Source organism: Gavia stellata, chromosome 16, assembly GCF_030936135.1.
Source record: "Gavia stellata isolate bGavSte3 chromosome 16, bGavSte3.hap2, whole genome shotgun sequence".
Lineage (NCBI taxonomy): Eukaryota > Metazoa > Chordata > Aves > Gaviiformes > Gaviidae > Gavia > Gavia stellata.
The window spans coordinates 17,329,455-17,356,065 of record NC_082609.1 but is presented as its reverse complement, the minus strand read 5'-3'; the positions used below and the strand labels follow the sequence as shown (position 1 = coordinate 17,356,065).

The 26,611-nt window shown below is 38.9% G+C and overlaps 1 protein-coding gene across 1 annotated transcript in view; it reads left to right on the top strand.

Annotated features, from left to right (window-relative positions):
• Positions 1-26,611, top strand: part of SLIT3 (slit guidance ligand 3) — a 534,144-nt gene that overhangs the window by 286,143 nt on the left and 221,390 nt on the right. Inside the window, exon 6 of the mRNA XM_059825130.1 lies at positions 20,271-20,342. Coding sequence (XP_059681113.1) covers positions 20,271-20,342 — 72 coding nt within the window. The remainder of the gene's footprint in view (positions 1-20,270; positions 20,343-26,611) is intronic.

The window sequence follows — 26,611 nt, the reverse complement described above, 5'->3', positions numbered from 1 at the left end:
ACAATATGTGTCTGTATTTGATGATGTGCATGAAAGGCACAGTATATTTTTAAATATGGATACATGAAAATTTAAAGAAGGATAAATTTCTGTTATGGAACAGATTTCAGGTTTCTTTGATCTCCGCTGGTATTTTTGAGTGTTTTCAGAGCTGGCAAAACAGGTCAGAGGTATTGAAATAGTCAGCTATTTGAAACTACTCGTTAGAGACAAGCCTTTTGCACTCTTTAGGGGGTGGAAAGATCGTGTTACTTCAACCTTAAAAATTTGTAAATCATTTTCCTCCTCCTTACCCATAAATTCACACTGCACTCGATGTATTCCAACAGTGTATTCCTTTCTATCTCCTGTAATTGGTATTCATTGTGATAGTGACCATAATGAATTCAAGAGAGATCTCTGTGGCCATCACATTTGCTTTCCTAGAATTCCGTTGTAATGCAGCATTATTATAACATTAAAATAACACGTTACCAACTTACCACCTTCTATGGAGAAACATCACCTGCAGCGTAAGTTAATTTTATGAATATATTAGTTTGAGCTTTTGCCATCTGTTCTACCCCTTATAATAAATGCAAAAAGCATATATTTCACAATTAACTCATTAAAAAGATATGATTGATTGAAATGCACACGCATGTTCCCTACACAATGCAGAACGCATTTAAGGTGAGATATGCAAAACCAACCAAGCGGAGAGTCTGAGTCCTAGCAGTGGGCATTTTGTGATACAGGCATGTTTATTTCTTTATGACTCCAGCTGGCCTCATGCAAAGGGCCAGCACGCCAAGTGACACAGAAGTTGGTTGCTTCATTTGCCTCTCGAGAGTCACGGCCCACCTTTGCAGGGACTGACTGGCTGCGTATCGCAGTTTTGCTTGGGGAACTGCTGCTGGCTATGCTGTCTGAGGACAGTTTGGCATATACCATCCCTTTGCTTTTCTTTCTTGTAGTTTATTCAGTTCTGAATCACTAACCTTTCAAATCTACCTATCCTGATCTCTCTAAATAACTTCTCTTGTCTATCTTATAGTAAAAATCAGAGAAAAAAGCAAGAAAACCTAAATGCTATGCAGCCTGCCTTCTGGCAGGCAGGCGTAGGGAGGAACTGCATTTTCGTTAGCCCCCAGCTGAAGGTGCCTCACTGCTCACCCTGTCCGTTTCCATCAGGAGCATCATAGCTGCTGCAGCCGTAGCCAAGAGTAAACCTGTTAGGAATGTAGAGATTAAAACTTTAAATTTCATTCAGAAACTGCATCCTTTTAATCACGGTTTCTTCTCTGCCTACAGTGAATAGGCACAACCTTTCTTCTTGTTATTTGTGCTGCAGTGAGAAGGGTAGGCAACGCACGCACTGTCTGTGCTTCCTGACGGCGTGTGCAAGTGCAGCATCTGGGGCACAAGGGTGCACGCCCTGTCTATAGGGAAGGCGTCCCCTATATCCCTTCCCTCGCAGAAGAGCCTTGTGCGAGATGGCTGAGAGTGAGCAAAGTGTCTTGAATAAGGAGTTAATTCCGCATTTTTCTAGAATGCGGTACACATAGACGGTGCCTTCTGAATGGCTCTCTACCAGTTTATTGTGATTGTCAAGAAATATTGTGGTTTTCAAGTGTCATTACAATCCTGAAACTTTTGCGTATATCTTTTTTAACGTCATAAGGAGTAGTCATTATTCAAAATTACCTTCTTGGGAAGACAGTTTTGTGGGATTTTGCATTGTCCGCTGATGCTAAAAGATGCCGGTTCAGCAGTACTCTTGCTAGCTAGTGAGCTAATTTCAGTCTTGATAGCGCATTTTTGCAAATGCTCTGCAGTAGTGTTATGTCAACCCTCCACATGGTGAACTGCAGGGTTTGGTCCCAACCTGCAGGATATTCCTGTGTTTTATGAGAAGAGCTGCTAAAGGGAATGCTGCTTCTCCTTGTTTTATTCCCGAACAACTTGGGATGGTCCCAAATGCATCAGGGAGCAATGGCAGAAACATGTGCAGACTAATAAACCTGCAAATTCTGCAACACATGTGATAAATACTGGAAAACTCCAGAACCATTTCATGAAGTATTTAAACGTATGTCATATTTGGTAGTGTGATTAGACTATACTTGCATTTTTTAAACACATTTTGGTTTATGTAATCCCCATTCCCGTGTCCCTTGCTAATAAATAAAACACCAGGTGGACTAACCAGCACAGAATGATCTTAAATCTGTTGAATGTGCTAAACTACCACTTGTACTTCACTTGAGATTGATTTCACAGATTGAAAATGCACTGCAGGTTTTTTTTGGTGTTGTTTTTTGGGGTTTTTTTTTAAATGAAAACATCTGCATTAAGTAGAGTGGATGTCTGCTCTGTTCTCCTGTCCAGTTGCATTTCAGGAAGTATTTGTTTCATGGATGGCCGTAGTTGTGGGCTCAACTAGCCACAAGGGATCTGTCACCGACAACTCATTAAAAGCCGAACCATCACTCCTGAGAAACAGATTTCCTCACGGTAAAGGTTGCTTTCCCCTGAGTAAAATGTCAGATAAATAAAATCTGAAATATCTCTTAAGTACGCTCTACCTATAAAATAAAAGTACATAAGCCAGCGGTATTTAGTAGCGGGAGGATCTATGTTTGGTGGCATTTAATATGGTGGCATTTAATATTTTTCTAATTTTCATTTTTTTGATGCGAATCAGAGCTGACTACCTCCATAACAAGGTTATACATAATTTTGATTTACCCAGTTTCTGTATTCAGTATATCCATTGCAATGTATATTGTTTTCAATATCAATTTTTGGGCAAACCATAGATTTCTAAATGTTTCTTGTAGGCGTAGGACAAGCATAAATACCAATTGTTTTTTTCTTTTCTGGAAATGTATTTCAAGCACCATTTAAAGGCTGCACTTTCCCTGTTCTTATGGTAAAATCCTAATGCTGATGACAAGAAAGACAAAGTGTACCACATAGGCCAAAGTCGTCCTTTCCATCTAGTTCAAATTCTGTTCTGATGTTCCCTATGATTTCTATTTTGCATAATTTATCGCCTTCTCCTGCCTAAGACAGCTTCTTCTATAGCCGTTAGCAATGCAGCTCTGTAAGTTGGTCATCAGCGGGGGTTTTGAATAGTGATGTGGATGTGTCGTTCCCGTCAGGAAAACAGCACATCTGACACAGCGATGTGAACAGTTTGCGCAGGAGACTGAAAAAATTCACTATTTGGTTGTGAGAACATCAGCCTTGATGGTCGCTTTTAAAATTTGGAGTGAATTTTCTGTTTGGTTAGGTGGAAAATAGTTAAAAAATAAGTTTCAGGAATCTAAGGATTTAAGTTGTATATAATTCACTTGCCTAAATGTGACATTGGTGTAAATTTTTAGATGAGGCCACAAGCTCCGTGTCCAGAGCTTGACAAAGGAAAACCTCACCCCTAAGTTGGAATGGGATCCTTTATGTAGGGTTTGAAACCTGCTACAAAAAGTCAAGGTGGCTATTGATATTTCCAGGGATTACTTATCTGCTTACTTATTTTACTGAGCTCTGTTCAGTGCTTTCTGGGCTCATTATTCTTTTATCCTAATAAAGCATAGATAAATTTTGATGCAGCACCACTTTGGTACGGAGAGTAATGAATAGCAGATCTGGCCCTTTTCTGTTTTAATAGTCTTACAAAAGTCTCTTTGACAGAAACAAACTCCAGAAAATACCATGATTTAAAAACAGGCTATGTGGTATTCTTACTGTCCTTTTGATATAAAACTTGATTAAAATGGGATGTGACATCAGTTGAGAAAGTATGAAAATCAAATTTTCTTTATTTTGTCCTTTTTTAGGCTAACCTATGCCTTCAGTTTATCTTTGGGTAATTTGTGCTGTCTTTGTGCCATACCTTAATTTTGAATACATTTGTTGAAAATTTCCTGTAGCATTCATCTATGATTGTCAAAAGAGCTTTTATTCTGAAAAAAAAAAATAGTACTGGTTTTAATTATAATTCTAAATAGCTTCATAACCACTGTGAACTCTGAATTTACATCATTTTCATGATAGCCACACCATTCCAGGTTTATTGATTTTGTCATTTGCTTCATTACATTTAATGCAAACCTTTTGTACGGAATTATTCCGGTGCTGGGCTGGGCACGGAGGGGTCAGCGTATGCAATCTCTAGCCAAAACAGCATAGCAATATCATTTTAGTGCAGACTCCATGAATAAATGGGGGTTGTAAATACTGTCCACCAGCAGAACAAAGTTTGTCTTCTCTTGACCTTTCCAGCTGGACAAAGTTAAAACCATAGCTTGTGTCATCTTTTTGAGGTTTCCCCCCCTGCCCCTTTTTTTTTTTTCTTTTTTATTCTTTTTCTTTTCTCCTCTCCCCCTGTGTTTCAGCTCGGCTCTTCAGTCAGTGCAGCACATGTCTTTTAGCTAGAGGAAAAAAGAATGTTTTGGCACGAGAGCAGGAGCCAGGCAGTGCCTGCTCGTTCCATGGCAATGCCACACTTTGCCATGGGACTTGTCTGGCAGGACCAGTTCTATGCAAAATAGAGATCTTGCCTACAGCGAAGGGATCTGCGGGGAGTGCTGACCTGCTGCTCAGAATCAGTTTTGAAGAGCCAATGTGTTTTTCGGCTTTCAAGGCAGAGATACTGTGGGTCTCTGGAGTCTCAAGTTGTTTTGCCGTTTCACTGGGATTAGGTTTTGATATTTCATTTTCTAAATAGGCAACGGTGTTCCTGGATTTGTTGTACTTTTTAAGGTGAATAAAGCTGCCTCAGTTCTTAATTAATACTGCATCACTTTTTCCGGATAGCACAATTATTATTTTTAATCTAACTTCGTTTAAAAAAAGCGATGAAAACACTCATGCAAAACAGGTAAGTAAATGGATTGTTTTCTCCAGCAGGCAATGACTTAGGCTCAAAAATTAATTTCAGTAATTGATTGGGGGACTAGATTTCCTGCACCACTCTTCCTTGACCACAAAATAAGATGGATGTCCCCCCTTCTTGACCCCACCTCAGCAAGGCTGCTGCTTGGCTATTGTCAGTCCTCAACTCAGCTGCAGCTTTCTGTGAGAGAGCAGAACCCGGTATTTAAAATGACAACGCCGACAAAGCCTGTATAGTTTCTTGCCACATTTAGAGCACAGAAGGGAATGATTATATTTCTCATTCAGTGATTCAGTCTGTTATATGACTTCGCTATCTTGCAGTTGGGTGGCTTCATGAGATAAAGTGGCCATAGGAAAACGAAGCCACCTGCAATTCAGTTCAATCCAAAATTGTTATGCCTTGAAAAGAAAACATTTTCGGAGGAAAAAAGAATTAAACTGTAATGGTATAATTGTATTTTACAGTCTTTTCATCAGAAATTGGTTTTATATGAACATATGTTCGCTGTGTTTATACAGCAAGGGATGTTGTACAGTCCTTTTAAAAAGCTAAATTGCTGCATCATTTGAAAATTTCCTCAAAAGAAGCTCAGACCATGCAAATCCTACATGGATATTAAGAAGATCCTGTGGAGGTTCCTCATTTTCTTTTATTTTCAAGAATCGTGTTTGTGCTTGGATCTGCAATGTTTTCTTCCAAAGTAAAATAAGGATCTACCTCTAAGTGAAGCACAGAGGGAATCCTCCGGCACTCAAATATCTGCTATGAGTTTAATAGAAACAGTGTAAAGTTGATTATCTAGGTGTAAATCTGACAATGGCTTTGGGAAGATAGCTTTGAGGTTGGCAAGAATAAACCACCTTTTGTTTAAGACCAGATGACACAGGGTGAATGCGAGATGGCGGCATTGGAAAGGGCCGTTAGATGATGCTCTCATTTGTACAACTGATTTGTGCTACTGAATATAATTTTCCTCCACTTTTTTCCTACCAAAAGCCTGTGGGATCTAATTTTGCTTTCGTTTACCCTTTGGTAGTCCCATAAATGTCGAAGAAACAAATGAGCGAATTCTATCTTCATGTGGAAGTAACCTCTGCTCCAGTCTTCTGTGAGTTTTTTTAAAGCTCTTTTTGGAGTTATTTTTCCAAATCATTGAACAGTAGTACAGTAACACTGTAATAATGTGCATACACAGCTTGTCCAAGGTGCTATTCTCACACTTAGAATTCTTCTTCCTTTCTCTTGTTTTACTGGGGAAAGTGAGGATTTTGTAGTTGTTCTTTTCACAGCACATGAGACTTTCAAGAATGATCAAGATTATTTCCCTATATAATTCTTCCTCAATATCCCCTCAATCAGAAGTTGCCTTATAAGGCAGTCCTGATAGTTAATACTGGAATACAGAATGTATTTCCAAAAAAAAAATCCCCACCAAAATCCGGAATTTAACTTATTTAAACAGATAAGCTAACAGGCTATATAAAACGGTGACGTGGTGCACAAGGTTTCTTAAAGCAAATGGTTTGCATTAAGATCCCCGTAAGCAGTTCTTGCGGCATTTCCAGGTGCGCAACATACAAGTCGCCGCATCCAATCTACTTCTCAGCGCAGCAAAACATTAGTCTTTTTCATACACGTTAAAAATTGCTTGTCATGGCATGCGGTGGGAAATGGATCTTTCTGGTGTGAAAATCAGCTTTAGAAATGAGATAATTTTTTTGTTTGTTTTTTCTTCATCCTTCTACCTTTTTCGTGACCTCTCAGTAGCCCTGCATGTGAGTGTCACCCTTGAACCTGCTTATTTTGTATTTAATTTATATGCTTAAGCTCAGGTTAGATGCAGCATCAGCTATTGATTAGGTCCTGCTTTTAAAACCAGTCTTATAAGGAAGATGACTGCTGCAAGGAGGTCAAGTGGTTTGCCTGGAATGATTCACTGAATAAGGGGGCTCACAGTTATCTGAGCCGTTTTGGTGGGGATTTTGTTTGGTTTATAGCTCTCTGCCTCGAGCTCACATTGCTTTTCAAAGCTGTGGCTCTCTTGCTTCTTGTGGAGCAGCTGGAAAGCATAATGAAGGGTTAATGTTCAGGCGGGGGGAATAAGCAGCAGGCTCTTGCCAGTAAGTTAGGCAAGCAGCACTCTCAGGAGAGTGACTGGGAAGGATGGGAGAAACGTACTGGCAAGCCAGTTGTGCAGGTACCCTCTTTACCTACTTACAAAAGATTTGTTGCTTTGATTGCAAGGAAGAAAACTTTGGGGCAGGGCTTTTCTCTGGCCGTTTTCTTTAAGTGCTGTCACATTTCAGTATGTATTAGATGTTTGAGGTTTTGTTTAAAGGGTCAGGTAAGGTAACTGGTATGGTCTTTTGAGCCAAACTTGCTGCCTAATCCTACTAGGGGAGTAAAAGTTTTCTTGCACATGGCTGCCTTCTTGTTATGACAGTCCTGGCAGAGGAAGCAGCTGTCTCTGCTATGAATATATTTATGGACTAACGTCAGGAAAAAATAATAATTAAAAAAAACACCTAACGAGAAAGCTTCAAAGTCATATGGATTAAGTTAACTTTTAAGATTCTTTGTTAATGGCTTCAATTTTGTAAGGCTTGTAGAATCATTATTCAGTGGCTAGTAAGTAAACGTGAATGAACAGTTTAGACATGTAACCATTTATATTTAAGAAATCCCAGTGTCTAAGATGACCTGAAGGTTGATGTTATTAAATACAAAACAAAATATTTTTCTTTAAAAAAAACCCCAAAAAACAACAAAAAAACCCTTGACAGTTTGCAGAGAAAACTATTGAACTTCTAGGAAATTCTGTATATAAACCTGCATCTGCAATATTTCCTGTTGATGTTAGGTATAAGGTGTAAAAACTAGTTCATAATACTAACCTTATTTCGAATAATAAGCAGTCTTCTATCTATATCTATTTTTTCTTTTTACATTAGGGATGCAGTTATTTCATGGTGCTGTTTTTACCAGTTTTAAATGGAATAATTCTTTCACATTTCTGTTCATTAGAAGTCCTGCAACTATAGATGAACACAGATTTTAAGTTACCTTACTCAAGTTTCCTGCAAGATGGAATAAAGTCCTTTGGAGGTGACCTATCATCCTGTTTTTGCAGTGTGTGTTGTCTTGGAGATTATGGTTGTCCTTTGGTGTTGTGATTTCTAAACTGTGAAATCTCAGATCCAGGGTCAAGTTATTCCTTGTCCAGCAGTTAATCTCTCCAAGCGAGTAGTGATCCAGAAGGAAAGCTGAAAGAAAGACTTCAGCACCGGTTAGGCTGCTTATAAATTCTACCCAAGAACTAAGCTTACCTGATGATATCAGGTACCAGTAGGGTTTTTGATTATATTTTTGCTTTCGAGTACTGCAAATCAGTAGAACGTTAGTGCTGTTTTACATGTTTTACCTATATCCTTGTAAATGTACTTTGCGACAATAGTAACATTATCAATAACTATCCATTGCAATGAGTGGTGTTCAGCACTTTTGATATAAACTCTCCCTGTTCTGTGTTTTAGGTTGGTACTTTACGTGTCCTGAGGCCAAGGAAACATCTTGTAATGTAGAAATGATGTGGCTTAGTGGAACTGGAACCATTGCGTTCAGTTCCTGAAATTTTGTAAAACCTCCTTATGCTGCTGACAGCTGCGCATCTGTGGGGCGGATGAATAAATATATGAAAGGGTGAGGGACTCAAATACTACAGCAATCACATAAATGCCAAAAATAGATGGATGCCATTTGCTGTTATGAATTAAAAGAAATAGACCTATGGTTTCATGTAGGTGGAAAGAAACACCCCCTGGTGAATACGCGGAAGAGTTGTCACATATGCTCTGTGCCCTGTTCCTGCAGGATATATAGTAGTGCCACACTGATCTGGTAAAACATTGTTCAGAAAGTTAAAGATCTGCTAACAAAAACTGAATGTAGTGATCCAAACATATTGGATGCTTATGGTTCACATGGGTGTTCAAATAGGAACATTTGTTCCAAAATGCTTGTAAACATAAATCTGCAGGATGGATTGCTGTCCTTACCCTGGGTGATAAACATTTCACAGATGACATGAATTTGGCTGGCTTAAAAACAATAAAACAAAATGGCTTTTTTTGTCAACTGTGATCCAGTTTGCTGCGTATTTCCATAGCACTTTTCAAAGTATTTCAAAACTGATGTAATTACTAGGTCCCAAGATGACCAAGAGCAACATTATTTTTGGTTCCCATTTAATATGTTAGGTCTTTTATTTGCTTTCCCTTCCTACCATCTTTTCTGGGTTTTCTTTTGATTGACTTTTCTTGTAAAGTTCTTTTTTGCTGTCTAGAAAGTAGTTATTCTTTCCTAACCCTTCTTGTTCTGCAGATGCCCTGTTAAGTGTTCTGGGCTTTCGTTTGTTATGTGCAGGTGTTTCATTTACAGTGTAGGTGAGTTTTGCAAATGTTCCAGAAAGAGTGTAGTCTTGGGCAAAGGAGTGGATGGCAGAGGAGGACGCAAGTCACAGAGGCATAGTTTGTGTGACATTTTCTTTTTGAAATATGTCATGAGATGATGAACTTGAATCTGGATAACTACTGGAGGAAGATGGATGGGTCTTGAAATTCATGTGTTTCTGCCCAACAAATGTTTCATGTCTATGAGTGGACTTCGGCAATGCCGATAATGAGAAGTCACCTTTAGGCTGGCCTGATCAGGACTCTTGCGTGAGGCTCTGAATCCACACAGAAATGAGGTTTCCTCTGCCATGGACCTCACCATATAGCAGACAGGACGTGACAACACTCACATCTGTGAGCCGAAAGGTTGTGAGTTTGGAGAAGGCTGTTTGGTGAAAATTCAGCAGTTAAAGCTAAGCATGTACAGTGTATGGCCTGGAGCAGGCTCCAGTCGAATGTTTTCCATTCTGCAATTGCTTATAGCTTACCCCCTTTCCTATAGAAATGATTTCCTAATGTTTTGGGGTCTCTGTGACAAAGGTGCTTTCACATCACTAGTCTTCTAGCTCCTGGGTAAGGCAGTGACCCAGCACCCTCCGGTCCTGGAGGCACGCTCAGACAGTCACTGCGTTTTCAATGAAGTGTCTTCCCTGATTTGGTACTGATGGTTTCTTTTTTACGCTCTGAGTGTTTGCTGAGGGTACCCCGCTTTGTAACAATAACAAGATGGCAGATTTTAGTGCTTATTTGAACACTTTACTAGTCTTCTCAGCGTAACAGGAGTGTTACTTGCTCATATATTAAGTACTTGCGTGTATACTTATATGAGTAAGCAAATGTACTTACGTAACTACATAAGTTAGATCTCTGAGCACTCTGTGTGCTTATATAAAGTGCAGAGTACTATTTTTATGAACATAGTACAAATATCAATAAATATATAAAAGTGCACAGCAAGAATTCACCCTTTCATCAAAGTTTTTGTAGCGTGAACAGGTAATGCAGAAATCCAAAGCACATGTTAACTTATTTCTTTGAAATCACATAGGAGAACAAGCAAATTTGGGGCAATGAAGTATAGAGTCAGAGCTGTAACCATAAGAAGTAATTCCAGTGGGAATTTGGATGTGGAACGTGAATTCATTGCCTTGAGTAATGAGAATGAAGTTTGACGTAACTGCCTTAAAAGCTCAGAAGCTTGACGATGAATTGTAAGGTCTCTCTCCCACCCTTAGCACGGACTCAACTAAACTCACCCATATGCTTATCTAGTATTGATTACAAGTCAACCACGGGTCTGACTTAAAAAATGAGATGTGGTGCTAAGAAATGACAAATATAAAGACTCTTAAAAATAGAGGATCGGGACGTTGCGTGTGTGTTGAACCAATGACTGGAAAACAAATGTCAAATGTTTTTATAGTATCCATTGCTGGCTGCCTTTGATATCAGTAAGAGGAAAACAGCCTTGGGAGCATGGTTATATGATGAACGTGGGTCTGCTGCTCTTTTTCAGTTGGCTTGAGAAGTCACATACCTGCAAAGCAGAGAAACATGTGAACAGAGTGAGGAGTTGGAATTTGGAGCTGCATGTGGACTTCTGCCATTTAGGAGCATTTGCGTGTTAAAAACAAAATCTCTGACTTTGATAAAGCCCAGACAGGTAGGCAGTGAACAAGAGAAAGCTGTAGCTAAACCAAATGGCTCCTTGTCGTAAAGTAATTGAAAACACTTATTTTTCATTGGTTATTTTTCAGTGGCCAATTTTACAGTGGAAATTTCTAGAATAATTTACATTTCATGTCTCAAAGGCGAGTTGCTGTTGCCAGATCACTATAAGAGAAAAGGGGTAAAAACAAATAAAAAACCTGGAAGCGGTGCCCTCCGCACCTTTCATCATCTGGAGCGCCACTTGCTCATCCTAAAATCAGAGCCCGCAGCTGTATTAAAGATGAAATAGCCTGCTCTTTGGCACCCTGGAGAAAAGCTTGTGAGCCTGTGCTAAGCAGGATCGGAACTGGAAACCTGGATCAGAGTGATTTAAAACTAATGCAGCATCTTGAAATATGCAGTGTTCATTAACTATGCTCCAGTGACTGTGGGTTTTAGTTATTATTTTAGCACTTCTTGGATGTTGGGGAACTGAGTACAACCATGTTAAAATAAAAAGTAATCCCCCAAACCAAAATGGGGCACTGAGATATTCAAAACTGTTTTTCCCTCTCTAGCATTAACTGGCCATTTTTGGGGGTTTTTAAACAGTGTGTTAAACCAGGATCTGATTGAAAAAATTATTGGTGTGTTATACTAAGATAATACAGTTCGTAAGTGCAAGAGTTTAATTGTTTGGGTATTCATCCACTAGGTATAAATACTAATTTTCTAATTAAAAAAAAAAAAAGTCACCAAAACACAAGAATCTCTACTGGTTTGCCCACATTTACGAGCCATGTAACAAAGCTGACACTGCTGTGACTTTACTCACAACGTTGCCTGTTTTAGTATCATTTCCTCCTAATTTTTGTCTTTAAGAGCTCGAGAACATACATCAAGTCAGTGTATGACTATGGGTGATAGAATTAATCTAATGTAATATGTGATTTCAAAGGGGACAGATGTCTGGAGATCGAATGTCAAGATTCCTTTTTGCTCTGTCATCTCCCTAACTGTGTAAAAGAGGTGCTTCTGGTGTCTGGCCCTTGGGCGCGTTTACCTTCGCGTAATTGCCGAGGTCTATTGCATTTGCTCTCTGCCATAGCCTCTATCTCGTCATGTAATTTTCATGTTTGCTGAAAAAGTCTAAGCGTCTTAAAGGCATGAGAGCCCTAGTTTTCCTCTTAAAGCTGAATTTAGTAAATTATTAATAATAAAACTGTGTAAACAATGAAACACCAGAATTAATGCAATTTTCGCTAAGCAACCCTGTTAAATAACCACCTTGCTTTGCTACATCCCGCCCTTTATCCTGGCAGTATACGTGGGCATCTTTGGCCCCTTGTCCCGGTAAGCTCTGCGCAGACGCGGCTGGCGCCGGCACGCGGGCAGCCCCGGGGGTGTCCTCGGGCAGCGGTGACGTCAGCTGCGTCCAGAAGGTCTCCTGTCCTGCGCTGTGGATAAGAACCAGCAGAGCAATAACCCGGCCCTGTTGTGTTGCTCTGCGGTCCTCTGGCCTACTGAAGCCACGTTTTAGAAATACTGGTAACTCCCAACAAATTTTGTCTGTCTTTGACAAGTGACAGCTGATAGAGATTTTAATGTTAAGGGATGAAGCATTCTGTGTCTTTCTTTTTTAAGTTTTGGTTTTGTAATGAATCTGTTACTACACAGAACATAAGCACAGAATCATTTTCAAGGAAGAAACCCAAACCCCCACTGCATGCTGCTATACTGATCTGCCGTAACAGCTAGCCTGTGGAGGCTTATTTGTTTTTCCTTCAAAATGAGCATGACTTATGTGCTATTAGTTCCATGTAAGTCATACCATGATGGTACACCAGCCTATGTACACCTTGACCTTGCCTATGGTACCCATCTTGATGCATGCCTCGGGCAGCAGGGCCGTCGGGGGCTGCCTCTGGTGCAAGTTCCGCGGTGCGGCTGTCCTCGAGGAAGGATGCGGCCACGGGGAGCCTGGTCCCTGTGGGCGCGCTGTCCCTGTGTCTCCCTTAGAGCACCACACAGGCACGCTGAAGGGAAGGAAGGGGCTCGAGGTTTGGTGGAAGCGATGGCCACAGATGCGTAAACACAGGTAACTTCCAGCCACTGTTGCAGGTCAGGGTGGAAAGCAGCAGTCACTGAGGGATCCTATTCCACCTGCAGCGGCTAGGTGGATGCTAGCCTTCTGCACCTCCTCTACCCCGTGCTCTTTGTATATTACAAATCTCTACTAATTATTTAGATTAAATATCTGCATATTTTTTCCTATGGAAGTGCCTTGGTTTCAGATTTTCCACAGTTTTATAGCAACATGCCTAATGATTTGATTTTCCTATTAATATTCCTGATATGATTCCCTAGTATGATTTCCTATTATTAAGGTGAATGTTTAGTAACATTCTGGAATTAGAACTTTTCTTTACATGTGGTATTTGATACTTGTCAACTGAAAATAACAATAAAAACCCCAAAGATTTAAGTACGTGTAAACCTTCTGCATAGGTAAAAACCACTATAGTAAATAACTCTCATATTCTCTAACACCCATTTTATCTTCCTCATTTCTTCCCCTTTTCCCCTTTGGGGCTATGGCAGAGGAGAACAACAGATGGTTATCAGTCAAGAGTAACTAGGGAAACCGCAAAACCTGCCCCAATTGCTATGGAGACAGCCATTTCTGTGCTTGGTATGCACTATTTGTTACATCAGCAACCAGAGAGAGTTAAAAAAAGAAAAAAAAAATTGTTCTAACCTCCCTGATATTGAAAGGAAATCTTGGGTTTGTGTGTATTTGTCCTCATGGGAAGAGGCAGGAGTAGGCTACATGTTCATTTGCCACTTAAGTTTTACATTAAGCTAATACGTTGTCTATTTTTTGACAGCAACATTTTGAATTGTGAGTTAATGTAATAAAAAAAGCTTTGAGTAAATACTTAATACTTTTGAATAGTCTGCAGAATAATTATTTATAAGCAACTCTTCCCCTCCAAATTGGATATCCCTCCTTATTTAACAACCTGGCAATACAGGTCAGGTATGAAAACTGAAGCCAGAGAATATGGCTGTGCCCAATTATTTCACGCAGATGAGCTCTTTCTGCACAATGCTTCAACCATAGCTTTTGGCAAAACCACATCTTTAGGAAACCAAGAAAAAAAAAGAAAGAGGATTTTTGGAACACTTGTAAAAATCCCAGAGGGAGATTTCAGCTTGATCACAGCAGCTCTGTCATTTGTGTTTTGCACCACTGATTTATACCACTTGAGAATTATTTTAATATTGAATTTAATGTATCAATTCTTTAAATTTTCTAATACAAGCAAGCTCCTGTAGAATGATTTTAGAAAAGCATCAATAAAGAGTAAAAATTAAACATGAAAAAAGCATTAAAAGCTACTTTGAAATAACTTTATATTATTTCAATTTAGTTGAATTTAGTATTAGTTCAAAGGACCATCTATTACCATTTATGGTGCTTCCTTATTAATTTAATTTAAAGATACGAACTTCACTTTGATATGTGAGAAATTTTACATGGATGTATTGGGTCACTTTCCTTTGAAATTTTGACGTTCTCAAAGTTATCCAAAGACTGGTTTGGAGGCTGGACAATAAATGTTATAGAGTGTCTCTCTAATTTTTACAGGTTATTGAAGAGCTTCAGTACTAGGGTGTAAACTTTGAAGAAAGCGATGGCATAGACCCAGCAGTTTGTATTGGAAAAAAGCTGGAAAAGGTTTAGGGAGAATGTTGTCCAAACTGAGGTTCTTTTGGAGATGTAATTAAGAAAATTAATTTTTTCTCTAACAACAATTCTATAAGTTACAGTGAATTTACCTTCCTGTGAAATGGCTATTGAAATTCCTTTAAATACTTAAGTAATACAATGCATTTAATATGGATACTTCTAGTTAAATATGCAAGTCTTTTATTAATGGGGAAATGGCTCTTGCTTAATCTTGGATCTATAGCAGTAGATATCTTTAAGAGTAGTAGAGTAATTTTGTATCTGTTGCAGTAGAACTTTCTTAAACATGCAACTATTCTAACACTTCTTTTTATGCTAAACATGTAAAATACGAGAAACAAAGAAATCTGAAAAGTATTTATTACAGTACTTGTTAGTACAGGCTTTTATTTAAATATTTAACTAGATTCTGGACAAAATCTATAAAGAGGTTATAGTAATTAAACTACTGTCACAGTATAATTAAAAACCAGATTAACACTTGAGCTCTGCAGTGCCCTCGGTAATGTTTGTAAATGGAAAAAAAATCCCTCACTGAAACAAATAAAGTAAAAAACACTGATTATTTAGTTCATTATTGTGAAATGTTGGTGCTTGAAGGACCTCTTCGTCATGAATGTGAGTACGGCTAATTGCAGAAAAAACATTGAAAGCTCTTATATATTGCATCAGGTTAGTTGGTGTAATATGAAGAAACATTGCTAGTAATATAAATATAGGGTTTTAAACATAAACTAACTTTTAATGTTAGTGAAAGAATAGATTATTTTGGTTTTGGAAAATTTCATCCTGGATGAATTCAGTTCTTTAATATTTTAGAACAGTTTTGAGTTTGGGTTTTTTTTTTAAATCTTAAATCTAGTAGCAAGATAAAAATTACATCAGCTTTGTTGCTGGGGGTTTTTATCTCTCAAATGCATTTGAAAACTAAATACTCCTTATTTTTGTGAGCAAAACCTCCAAGCCTCTCTATTTAAAGGATTATTTCAAATGGCAAAAGAATATCAATATTGTAAAATCCTATTCCTTCCAAATGGTATTTGAAATTTAACTCTCAAGTATGATAGATAATGTACACATCTAAATGGATAAGCCAGAGCTATACTCTGTCAGGGGAATTGTGTTTTAAACAGTTCAAGTGGTGTCTTGGCCAAACCATAGACTGTCCAGTGATATGAATCCATTAGAATGCAGCGTTATTTCTCATTTCATAGAAAGGTGATTTGTGCCTAAGTATTTTTCTTTAAAACATCAATCTTAAAGATAGACAATGATCAATCAGTTGCATATAATTTAGTCACATAATTTTAATTTTTAATAAAAACTGAGACTAGCTATTGACTCATGGTTAGAGCCAGAGTATAATAATACATATGGCATTATGTATTATAGCTCTACCATATGAAAGATGCCTTTTTCTCCAAATAGTTTATAAACTCTCATGTTGTTTATAAGTATTTTTCTGTGTCACACTTCACCTAAATCCCATATACTCATTCAATATTTTCCTTGCTCGTGTGTTTTGCTCTGTTCTCTGAGATCTTCTGGTATTGCTCTTTGTATCTGTTCGTATTGTCTGGTTACTAATTGCCTGTCACAGAGATCTCGGATCCCTTGAGCCTCTTAGGTGAGGTCAGAGTAAGTAATTCAATCACACGCGAGCTGCTGGGTTTCCCAGGCTGGGATCTCAGCTCACTGACATTGGAGCAAGAACCCTTCTGACAACGTCACCGAGCTCAAGTCCAGTGCTTTGTGTCTAAGGCATGAGATATTTGGCATTCAACCCGAACGCTTTCACCCAAATTAAAGTTAGATCTATCTAACGTAGCAAAAACTTGGAAGTTCGAAGCTTGACAGTGTTCACTTGTTCATGCCTTGGCTTGTAGCTCTTATAACGTGCTGTACGTATTGTATGGCTATTTCACACAGCTCGGTTATTGCAGTTTCATTCATCCTTTAGCCACGTCTTCTGCGTGAGAACACTTATTTTCTTCAGAGGCAAGTGAATCACTTGATGGTTTCAGATAAAGTCTGGGCTTAGTGCTGTAATCCTTCAAAAGGCAGGAGTAAGCGGAGATACAAAAAGTGACTTTGTCCATTTTAAAATTATGTCTTAAATCTGAGTTTGTGCTGTCTGACCTTTTTTCACCATTACATTACACCATTACATGCATAACAACCTGTTTGTAATATTGAGGACAAAAAGATTTTCTAGAAAGGGTATGAACAGTGACAAATAGTGATGGCATTTAAATCTGAATAAATGCTTCTGCTGGCTGAGACCATTTTTTAAATTTACCTGTAAGCCTGGAGCAGCTGATCTGTTTCTCGGGTAGCCGTGCTCTATGTTAGCAGTGCTCTGTGTGTGTTCGAGTGCCCCATTCAGAAGGCAGCAATGAGAAGACACGAGAGCAGTGTCACATGTTACTCAAGGAAATGTACGTGCCAGTTGTTCTTGAATACTGATTTTTTTTCCTTTTTTTTAAGTTGAATTTTTACTTTCTCTGCATATGATTAGTTTTATTCCAGTAAGATGTTCTTCTCAACAAATGTTAGGCGTGTCTATTCTGCACATTGAAGAGCTGCATGCACAGCTTACCCACTTTGAGTATGTGGTCTGGCTGCTAGCCCACATCACAGGCTTTTTATTTTGTCTTCATGGGTATAAAAGTATGTGTTGAACACCTGTCTTTGCCTTTCTGTAAGGCGTTACCTGAAGTTCTCTCAAAACTTTAAACTAACGCATTGTCTTGGAAAGATGTTGTTTAGACTTTAGATGTCTAAAGTCTCAAATCTTTAGTCTCTGCTTAACCAGTCACCAGGGTGCTGTACAGATGCAAAGAAATAGAATTTCCATCTTTACACATAGAGAAATAAATGGGGAGGTGAAGGGTCTTAAAAACAGTCATGCCTAATTTTAAGACAACTAATAGTTCTATTCCTTTTGAGAAGAAATTCTCATGCTTAGAGTTAAACACAGATGTGAATGTTTTGGTGTGATAGATATCAGGAGACGTGAGCTCTGTTACAAAGAGGCATTAAACGTGTGGACGTCTCCCAGAGGCTGTGCAGGTCTAGTTTATGAGGCACGCAGAATCAGGGTGTATCTTTAATGAATGTTTTCCCCATTCACTGACTATCCTGCTAAGTGCGTGTCTTCTGGGCATCTAGAGGTTTCCCTTGCTGTGGTCCTGTGGATTAATCACACTAAACTTGGTTGTTAGCGCTAGCATGACTGGACCTGTGGAAATATGATTAAGATTGTCATTACGCTTTTGCAACAAAAATCAATCTGTGACAGTAGCGTTTTTTAAAAAAAACCAATACACTGCACATGAAGCCCTTTAATCAGAAGGCTTTGTGACTAGCACACTGGGTTTATTTGCTTATTTTAGTGTATTTGGCAGAAAAATCAATATTGTAGTATAACTCAAATAAAAATAGGCAATATATAGTACTTCCCGTAGAAGAGAAGAGAGAGGTGATTCTCAAGTTGCACCTGCTTTCTCTTCGGCATGCTAGCATGTGCCAACTTCATGCTTAATAAAGCCAACTGAAGTGTAAAGTACTTAGTCATGCAACCAGCGTTATATTTAACTCATTTTAAGTTTATTCCTCCTGAAATGCCCCATCTTTCTGTTTGAGCAACAAATTTTTAACAACCCACACAATTAAACAGGGATCTGAGAAAAGGCCTCTCAGCAGCCACCGGTCCTCCCAGCAGTCAAAAATACCTAGTTTTTAGCATCTTTGCTAGGTGGTGGGAGAAACAGAGAGAACATAAAGAAATATGCGTGTATATACTTATTTACATATGTATATATGCTATGCATGAACTCTTCTGCTACAGAAAAATCCACTTAGGATGATTGTACGTCCCGCTCTCTGTCAGTATAGGAGACATGGCTGAAGTTTTTCCAAATTGAGCACGTTCTCCAAAGTTACGAGAGCTATGAAAAACCGTAGCTGGGCTTTATGCTTGCTAAGCTTTTTAGTAGACCTTATAGCGTGTATGGTTTTTCATGCACTTTAAATCATAAAGAAACTGATGTTTATCAAGACCAGACTACATTATGAAGGATAAGTTTCCCATAGTCTTCAAATATGTACGTATTCAAGATGCTCAACGTTGGTAGATCTACCTCAGTCTTTATAGGGGCGCATAAAGATTATATTTATCATGACTGCATTTAAACCTTCATATTGCCTTCTGCTCTTTACCCCAAAATGACTTTCGTTTGGTTTTTTTGTTTTGTAATTATACTGTAGTGCTCTCTGTGCTTTGTTGTTGTATAATAAGAAAGTTGTGACCAATGTCTATTTCGACCAAAAATTAGGTACAGCAAATAATTGGAAAGAAGTTGGTAAAACTATACAAATATATTACACGGGTGTAATATACTGCAATGCAATCTTGGTATCTTTGTTTACAATACTTTACGCACACGGGACAAATGGTCCCCACCTCACCAAATCGAAAGTTTATGCTGTGCAATGGACAGTATAATGCAGAGTTGGGAGCCTGCATCTGTTTTTTTATGAAATGCAGATGCTTTACTTACACGTGGGTAGGTACATAATTTTATTTCTCGAAGTGTAAAATTTAAAGGATCAGATGTCAGAAAATATAATCGCTGAATTTTAAATTACAACTTACAACTTTAATTTTATAAGCAAAAGAGACAGATGTAGCTGTACTACTGTATCCGCATATATTGTAAAATATATTATAATCATGCTTATGCAGGGAGACAAATGAGAGAACTCCACCATCCAAATATTAAATTACACATTTTGAAGCAAAATAGTGTTTTAAGTGTACATGCGTATAATGCTTTCTGTCACTGGATTGCCCTCTCTGATGCAGTTAGGCAGAATCTGTATTTAGTCAGAAATCTTTCAATAGAACGGGCTACCAGATGGGACCAGTAACAATGCAGAGAGGCATCGAACCACCACAGACATTTGGTGCTTAGAATAATAAAAAGACTATAAAATTAGATTAGTTGAGTCTAATTTGGAATTGGTATATTCCCTATGCACTCTCACAGCTCTTGGGCAGATAAAGCCTGGAGATTTAGTACTGTCAGGACAGAGGACTCCAACTTCCAGTAAAAGGAAAAAAGGCATTCTGGGAGGTCACGGAGGGCAGCACAGTGACCTCCAATGATTTACAGGCCTTTAGCTTAATGAAATTGTTTCAGTGACATGACGGTAAAAGCTCATAATGGATTGGATGCCCTAATGTAATGAAATTACTCCCTTCTGCCTTTAAAAAAAAAAAAAAAAAGGCGCAATTAATATTTACTGAGACCTGACAGGCTTCAGTGTGCGGTAGCGTGCAGCGCTGTCAGACAGCAGCGAGCAGAGCCAGAGCAGCGTGGCAGCCGAGCAGCCCTGCGCCGGGTGGCGAGCAGGCGCTGCGAGGGGGTGGAGGGACACCTCGGTGACGGGGAAGCCCCCAACCTGGCGCTCCGAGGCAGCTCTGCCCGTACCGGCCAGCCTTCATCCTCTCCCTTCCTTTCTGCAGGCAACTGGACAACAACCAGATCAGCTGCATCGAAGATGGAGCCTTCCGAGCCCTGCGCGACCTGGAGATCCTGTGAGTTGACTTGGTGCTGTGCTGGGGCGGCGGGGGGGTGGCTCTCCCCGTGCTGCAGTGCTGGGCGAGACTGGGGGCTTGGTATCCTTCCTTCCCACCTCAGACCGGTGGTGTAGGTAGCAAAGTGAAATCTCCCACTTCCCTCAGGCTGGGGTTACTGCTAATTAAACCACAATAGACGACTTCTCCGCTACCGCTCCTGAGGAGCAGGGATATTGCCGTGCTCGCTGCTGCATGGAACAGATGGGGTTCAGCAGTATTCAAAGTGTGTCCGATGCATGCTCTGCAGCCAGAAACCTGGCCAGGTCTGCGTAATGTCGAGTAGCGGATGGGTAACAGGTTCATGGGGAACAATATTTTGAGATATCTGACAACTGCCCTAGACAAAAAGCTGTTTAAAAGGTGTTTGGTATGTCAGAGGGAGGAGAGACGGGCGTTTGGCAGGCTTGTTCAGTGCAGTCATTGGCTTTTGGGGAGGATCCTTCTCTGAGGGCTGAAATAACACCACGTTGTGCTCTTCATGTACCACAAACTTTACACATCAGCTGTTAAAGCTGCAGCACAGACCAAAAAAAGGAAAAAAGGATTTGAGTGAAAGCTGACTCTAACAGAGGAAAAGCACGTTAGACTTAGAGCACCGTTATTGCAATGTAAAATCCAGTATTACCCAGAAGTCGGTATCTGAGCAGATAATTTGCTTATTACTAACAGTTACTTGTTCACTTAGAGACCTTTTCTGGAATAGGTTTTGACTATATGAACCGGTATAAAGCTTTCCCTGAACCTGAAAGTTAATACTGCAAAGCTGAAAGCATTAATACTTGTGAAAGCACACAGTCCTCAGCCAAAATGGAGAGGGAGTCGGGGGGGACCCCTCCAAAATTCAAACCCGTAGCATCTGAACTGGAGTTAATACTGGTCCAGCACTGAAACAGCATACACTTAAATACAGCAGGGAAGGCCTGCTCAGACTGCTGAAAAGCTTGCCCTTAAATTACGTGGTATGAAACAGCAAATGGTAGGTGGTTAAAGTGAGCACCTGCCTCTCACAGTCCTGGCACCTGGGGATGCGGCACATCCAAGACATTGCCTTTGGCTTCTGAGAACAGGCAAAACAATGGGCTTTACAGACAGCACTGTGCCACACACCGCAGTGCTTTTGAATACACATGTGATAATACAGGGAATTCTTCCCCAAGGGCTCTACCCACTTTGTACTGATGCTCAAAGGAGTTTTGCCATCAGTTTCAGCAGAAGCAAGTTCAGCTTTCTGAGAGACCTGGGGGTGGTGGCTGTGCGTGTTTGTCTGTCACAGGCATACCTTTGGCCCCTCTCTCGCCCAGGCTGGGGTATTGATACTGATCAGATAGTGTGTGTTGCTCATATTGAACTAACAGTAGGTATCTGCAGAGTTTCTTATCTGGGAACTTGCGTTATCAAGAGTATTGTTTGAATTCTATATTAATAGTGTTACCACTATAAAGTTTTACTTGTCTGTCAGATTGAAGAGTCTAGCGTCTCGTGAAAAAAAAGGAAGAAACAAATCATGAACTCCTATAAAATTGACTTGCTTGGTTTTTTTTTTGTTTTGATGGACTGATTTTCCAAAACCACAGAGAGTGAATTAGTCCTCCACTGACAGTAGACTGTGCTATAACTTTCAGTAAAACAGGCTGGACAATAAATGGAGCCTTTTTTTTTGTAATATACAGAGTTCTGCAGGCTCTGAAAAAGTTGCTGGGAATGCATTCCTTCTCCCCAAGATGTAGCAAATGTTGAATTAATTTATTTACCTGTCTGCTTTTAATTGGTTAATTCTATGCCAGTTATTTGTGGGTGGGAGAAAAGGAGGATATATAAAATATATCATAATCAGCTCTTTAATGCATTTTTAATTTTCAGCACAGACATACTGCTACAGGAAAAATCAATCCTAATTCTAAAAGATGAGAAAATAGATTGATAGTATCTATTTCTAAAGGTATTTTTCTTGCAGTCACAACATGTGAGTTTTATACTTCCAACCCAATCTGAATTTTTTTCTAAGCTTTTCTTCAAAGAAAGTTTGAGCATTTAAATCTCTCTATCAAATGTCTCTATTTGCTTAATGCCCGAGAGAGTATCATATATTCAGTTGTAAAAGTCATAAATGTTAAAAAATTAAAGCCATTTGAACTATCAAAGAATATTAACAAGTGAAACCAAATTTCATTATTTGAGACCCACTATGTATTTTATGCAGATCTATTTTAACCTCTAATGCAATATGTAGAAAATATTTAATGATTCTGGCAAAAATTAATCTAATTATCTGTTTGAACCGTTTGCAAGGGTACCAAGTAATGTATTTCTTCTTTATCTTACTGAAATCTTGTGACCTTTCTGATATCAAATGTTTACATTTCTGCATCTTTTCTCTGCATACCCGCCTGTCTACAGAATTCGAAATTCTGTAGATAACTCGGGGCAGAGACATAATGTTTAGCATTACTGAAAGAAAATAAATTAAGAACACTTTCTTTAAAAGCACTTTGGTTTCTGGATTGCACTTTTCATTCACCTTGAATTCCTCAAAAAACATGAGTGCAAGGAGCTTGGTGATTTGGTAGACGTAGGAACAGAAGGAAGTTGTGCAGTTATCCTTCAGAATGAAGAGCACTCCATAATCCACATTACTTATTTCTGCTTACCAGCAAGCTGTTTTCATTTACTGCTTTTATTTTCTTTTTCTGTGTTACGAACACGTTCCTGTACCAACAAATAGCACGGAGGCAGAGACGAAAACAAGATTGACATTTGTGACTAATTTCAGTACCTGACATGGTGCGATGTGTTGGATCAGACCAAGGCACTGACTGCGGCTCCCGATACGCACACAGTCTTTTGATCGCTTCTTTGTTTATGAGCTTCCGTGTTTCGAACGTCCCAAAAGGGCATCCCTGATCCCATGATCTGACCTATGTAGACCATAATGCAGGTGCCGAGTGCTACTGGTGACTCTGAGTTTTGGGTTAAAAAGCTGCAGAAATGTTGAGTATGAAGTGCTTTGGTGCTTTGTGTTGATTGTCTTTGCCCCTGCAGCAAAGAGAAGATTAAGTCTGAGAAATTACATGCAGAACTGACATGCTTCCGTAAACACCCTTTCCTGGTAGTTTTGCGTCGGGGCTGGTTTTGTTCTTTTTTTGCGTCAGATTTCCTGTATGGCTTCCCATAAAGGGTTTGGCTTTAACGTGTTGGTAAAATAGGGATTTTTCTTGTTGGCATACTTCCTTTCCCCCTTTTTGTAAGATGATAAAGCATATTTCAGTGGGTTTGTTCTTGCATTCCAAGACATAAAGATGTGTGCAACCACTGATACAGCAATAAAATTTAAAAGGGGCGTGTATTTGTAAAGGGGTGGTAAAAGTTATTACTTAACTTATGACCTGTTGCAATAGAAATGCGCAGAAAAGTTGAAGAAAATTGGTGTAAAACGTCCACTAACTAAAGTGTAATTTTTAGTAGGAGAAGGTTTTCTGCTCTGCTTAATTTTTAGTTATGTCCTGTGGCAATATCTGGCAATAACAGTTTTATTGAGAAATATGTATTAGTGTAGCTGCAAGCACGTTTAAAGATTATTTTAAAAACCTCACAAAACAAAACAAAACAAAAAAAACCAAAAAATTCTTAAAAATAATTGTTCACTGTCCCTTATGGTATGTGGCAATATGATGTTCATATCCTTTGTAGATTAGAAATTAGTCCATAGCTTTATTTTCAAATGTCCAAAATTATGAAGCATAGGAGATAAAACTATGAGCTCAGAATTTCACCTTCAGTCTCTTAGGATACATGAATAAAAGGAAATAATTTCAAGGTAGTTCAAGCAGCTTAGTCAAACTGGGTAAACTAGTAATATTGAGTGAATGATCATGCTATTGTCGTTAGACTGGAAGTGCTGAACAATATTTGTGGTTTTAGGATCCATTTCTCAGTAAGATACAGAACTCCATTTAGCAACCCCCCCTTTTAATTTATTTATTATTGTTTTGCCTCACTGGCGTAGCTTGAAAACTGTGTGGTGACATGGCAGTTGTGCCATGTGGACAGGACAGAAAGAATTATGAGTCACTGTTGGCAACTTAGGAGGAGTGTTTGCTTTGTTTTATATTGTAAAAGCTGTTTTTCCTCCTGGTTTATAATGATAGCCAGAGGGACTGGAGCTTGAACACATTTTGTTCATTGCAGGTTTTCTGTAAAAAAAATTTCCAAACCCAAAAGATTTTATCATACCAAGAGCTAATCCTATAGGAGGTCTGTGGATAGTATTCTATTAAAGAAGGCAAGTGAGTTCTTGCTGTACAGAGCTAGTACAGAACGATTTGGGGTTTTGTTTGTTTTTAGTCATGTTAATTGTTGTATGTCTTTCATATAATATCTCTGAGCCTGAAAATCCTCTTTCCTGAGTTTCAGCTGCTTTTTGAGATGCATGAGCATAGACTCTTATGTCTGTAGGCACAAACTATGCGCACGGGAATCCGCTGTGCAACTCTGGGTGCTTTAGTGTGAAAAATCGTGATAATTCACTCACAAGTAATACTGCAGAAGTGCAAGTACAGTCACCCAAATCTTCACAGCAATTGCGAAAAGTTGTAACTTCAATTCCAAATGAGCCCTAAATATTTGATCTTAAAAAAAAAAGTTAGTTTTTCAGATTGTAAAATGTAAACGTAACTGAAAACACACCACCCTTCCATCCCTGAAATCTTAAAGTGAAAATAATAGGACTCTTAGAAATCAAAATTGTTCTATCAGTGTTTGAATAGAACCTTTTCTCTCCGAATATTTCTGCCTCGCTCTTCTTCCTGCTCCATGACAAACGCCCAGAAAAGCACACAGCTACAAGTGCCGTGCACTGGTTTCCTTCGAACTCTGATTCGGCGCTGAGTTGTGTTCAGCGGGATGGAGCGCGATCTGTCAGACCAGTTGTGGTCTGCATCCCCCCGTTCTTCTGTACATTGTCTGACACGTCCAGTCATTGCAAGCATCTTACAAGTGGGATAGGATTATTCATGCTTTCCTTTTTTCAACCCAGTACGCTCCTCTTATAAAGAATTGTGTTTCATAAAAAATTTAGTAATCTGTGCAGTTTCTGCTAGAGGTGTCATGGATGAATGTGCTTATAATACACAACTACCTTTTGTCCTAGCAAACTTTGGAGAACTTAACATGAATCATTATTTTGTGCTGCAGCCAGGATTTAATTTTTCCTGTGGTTGTCCTCTGTATTCTGAACACTCAGTTATATAGTCAGTTTTACTTATTTGCAAAATGCTATTCTGGGCATGTCTTAACTAGATAGAAGATTTTTATTTGCTTTCCCAACCTGGAGAGTCAGGGAGCGAAAGTCATGACATAATTCTAAATATATGAGATGTCATTGCTTAATGAAAGCCTGAAAATGCCACACAAATGTGATTTCCTCCTCTATTTTGCTGGAAATTATGGTCGGTTGAGGCAATCAGGATCAAATTTGAACTCTGTAAATTGTGTTCCTATAACTGATACCAAAATACCTAAATACAATAATGAAAATTAAATTTCTATTTAAAATGTTGTGCATAGCTGTTTTACTTACTCATACTTGAGTACAGTAAAATTTAAAATGAGTGGGATTTGGGGTTCTTTTGTTTCAGTTTTTTTGTTGTGTGGTTTGTTTTTTTTTTACCCAATGGTATATGTTAGCTCAAATGTATGTAAATGAATAAAATAAATTTAAAATCTTTAGTTATCTCATCGGTCAGTATGTACATAACACATGTCATAAAAACAAAACTGAAGGGAGTAACCGTTGGCAGTATATGAGTAATTGAAGTATCTACCAGTTAGGTGAAATTAGGTGGAAGACAAGGAGTCTGGCTTTTCTAAGAGCATCCTCAGTTTTCTGTGTCGAGCTTGTATCACAGGCAATCCAGTTATGCCGAGGAAGGACAGAAGTTGGTTTGGCAATTGAGAAATGGTGCACCCAGAGTATAGAGGTATCAGTGGACAAATGGTAATTTCCATTTTTGTTTACTCCATTACTTATTAGACTGTCCTGTAGTTTATACCCTTCCCATTCTTCCTGCCTCCTGTATCGCTGTAGGTCTTTAAGGGAAGGAGAACTGCTCCTGAAGAACCTGGCTGCTGTTATTACAAGGTTTCTGTTACATAAATCAGTTGGAGATAAGATTAGCTACAGAAATGCCTTTTTCTGGAGAACTTTTAGAAAGGTACTGCACCCCCAATGG